The 2,490-nt window shown below is 52.7% G+C and overlaps 3 protein-coding genes across 3 annotated transcripts; all 3 read left to right on the forward strand.

The window, feature by feature from the left end:
* Positions 1-291: 291 nt before the first annotated feature.
* AURANDRAFT_27183 (hypothetical protein) lies at positions 292-462 on the forward strand (the record flags this gene model as incomplete). Its single annotated transcript, XM_009039286.1, has 1 exon — positions 292-462. A coding segment is annotated over one exon (171 nt), but the record flags the coding sequence as incomplete, so codon positions are not given.
* Positions 463-754: 292 nt separating this feature from the next.
* On the forward strand, positions 755-1,177 carry AURANDRAFT_27578 (hypothetical protein; the record flags this gene model as incomplete). The annotated part of the gene is made up of 1 exon (XM_009039287.1): positions 755-1,177. A coding segment is annotated over one exon (423 nt), but the record flags the coding sequence as incomplete, so codon positions are not given.
* A 343-nt stretch (positions 1,178-1,520) lies between these two features.
* On the forward strand, positions 1,521-1,969 carry AURANDRAFT_27347 (hypothetical protein; the record flags this gene model as incomplete). Its single annotated transcript, XM_009039288.1, has 3 exons — positions 1,521-1,623; positions 1,782-1,849; positions 1,886-1,969. Coding segments are annotated over 3 exons (255 nt in total), but the record flags the coding sequence as incomplete, so codon positions are not given.
* Positions 1,970-2,490: the final 521 nt, after the last annotated feature.

Raw genomic sequence — 2,490 nt, forward strand, 5'->3', positions numbered from 1 at the left:
CACACCTTTTGTGGGATCTAGGTGAGCGGGCAGTGAGGCACTTTAACTCGACGTTCGGATCATCCCGCATCGCCAACCGAGCTTACCCCGGGTGGCCCACTAGCAACCGCGATTCGACCGAGGGGTTCACTTAAGCAACCCCTGGCTCTTACCCATTTAAAGTTTGAGAATAGGTCAAGGACGTTCCACCCCTGAGGCCTCTAATCATTCGCTTTACCTGATAAAACTCTTCGATTGCTGCTATCCTGAGGGAAATTTCGGAGGGAACCAGCTACTAGATGGTTCGATTAGTCTTTCGCCCCTATACCCAAATTTGACGATCGATTTGCACGTCAGAATCGCTACGAGCCTCCACCAGAGTTTCCCCTGGCTTCGCCCTATTCAGGCATAGTTCACCATCTTTCGGGTCCCAAAATACAAGCTACACTCAAACCTTTCACCCGGAGGATCCTGGTCGGTTGATGGTGCGGACGTAAAGCCCTCCCACCGTCGGTCTCACTTTCATTACGCGCCCCGGGTTGCCACCGGCGCACTCGCTCGTATTTTAGACTCCTTGGTCCGTGTTTCAAGACGGGGTGAACGGAAGAATTTCGTCACCGAAGGTCTCAGGCGCGGCCTGAACACGAGATTGGTCCGAAGACCTTCCCGCGAACGACTCCCACGCCCCAACCCACGCTGACCTACGGACGCGCACAAGTACGCCGGCCAAGAGCCCGGCGGAAAATACGCGCCCATCACCACTTCTGCCGTTCGGTTCCCTCTTACCAGTTTCAGGCCCTTTTTAACTCTCTTTTCAAAGTTCTTTGCATCTTTCCCTCACGGTACTTGTTCGCTATCGGTCTCCCACCCGTATTTAGCCTTAGATGGAATTTACCACCCGTTTGGTCTGCAATCCCAAGCAAACCGACTCGTCGAAGACGCACCGTACGACGCGGTCCGAGGCACAGACGGGATTGTCACCCTCTCCGATGCCCTGTTCCAAGGGACTTCTCCCCGGACCTTGCCTGGCGTCGCCTCTTTAGACTACAACCCAACCTTAATTAAGGTCAGTTTACAATCTGGGCTGATCCCGCTTCAGTCGCCCTTACTAGGGGAATCCTTGTTAGTTTCTTTTCCTCCGCTTAGTTATATGCTTAAATTCAGCGGGTCCTCTTGCGTCACGGAGGCTCAAGATTGAGTGTTTATTACTAAACAGGCGTCCTCGATCCGAAGATCAATAGACTGGGCCTCTCCACCGTCTCATTGCTTACTCAAAAGCTCTTCGGTCCTCGGCTGGGTGGATTAGATGCTTTACGAGAAAGCCTAGTACCCCGCCTCGGACGGACCGAATGAGGCGGCGCGACGAGAGCTTGACTTGGCGCCACGATCAACCAATTGGTCCATCGAAGCGCAGACTCCACCGCCACCGAGTAGTAACACTCCGTGGGGTGATGTGGGGGACAAGCACTCCGTCACGCATGCTCCCAGGCATATCCCGGGAGCGCAAGATGCGTTCAAAGGTTTGATGATTCACTGGATTCTGCAATTCGCATTACGTATCGCATTTCGCTGCGTTCTTCATCGTTGTGGGAGCCAAGACATCCGCCGGTAAGAGTTGTATGGCATTTCGCTTGATCAAAATTAGTTGTGACACTAATCTTTCGGCGTCAGCATGCGCTGGTTCACCCGTTTGGTTAGAATCGGAGTGTGAGTGACTGTGGACGATGACCCAATCAAGAGTACACCGAAGTCAGAGGTACCAAGTACCGGTTCGCTGGGGTGTGTTTAGGTGTGGATAATAGGTAATGATCCCTCCGCAGGTTCACCTACGGAGACCTTGTTACGACTTCACCTTCCTCTAAATAGTGAGGTTTAACCAACTTCCCGAGGTACGTTCGCCGTGAAGCTTGCGAACCCCAGTCCGGAGGTTTCACCGAACCATTCAATCGGTAGGTGCGACGGGCGGTGTGTACAAAGGGCAGGGACGTAATCAATGCGAGCTGATGACTCGCGTTTACTAGGAATTCCTCGTTCATGATTGAAAATTGCAACAATCAATCCCAATCACGGCACACGTTCACAGATTACCCAGGCCTGCCGACCAAGGTGATAGACTCGTTGCGTGTGCCAGTGTAGCGCGCGTGCGGCCCAGGACATCTAAGGGCATCACAGACCTGTTATTGCCCCCAGCTTCCTTCGGTTAGTCACCGAAAGTCCCTCTAAGAAGTTGAGGCAATGCAAGCGCATTCCCACAGCTATTTAGCAGGCGGGGGTCTCGTTCGTTAACGGAATTAACCAGACAAATCACTCCACCAACTAAGAACGGCCATGCACCACCACCCATAGAATCAAGAAAGAGCTCTCAATCTGTCAATCCTTACTATGTCTGGACCTGGTAAGTTTCCCCGTGTTGAGTCAAATTAAGCCGCAGGCTCCACTCCTGGTGGTGCCCTTCCGTCAATTTCTTTAAGTTTCAGCCTTGCGACCATACTCCCCCCGAACCCAAAGATT

The sequence above is a fragment of the Aureococcus anophagefferens genome, assembly GCF_000186865.1.
Source record: "Aureococcus anophagefferens unplaced genomic scaffold AURANscaffold_11, whole genome shotgun sequence".
NCBI classification, from domain to species: domain Eukaryota; class Pelagophyceae; order Pelagomonadales; family Pelagomonadaceae; genus Aureococcus; species Aureococcus anophagefferens.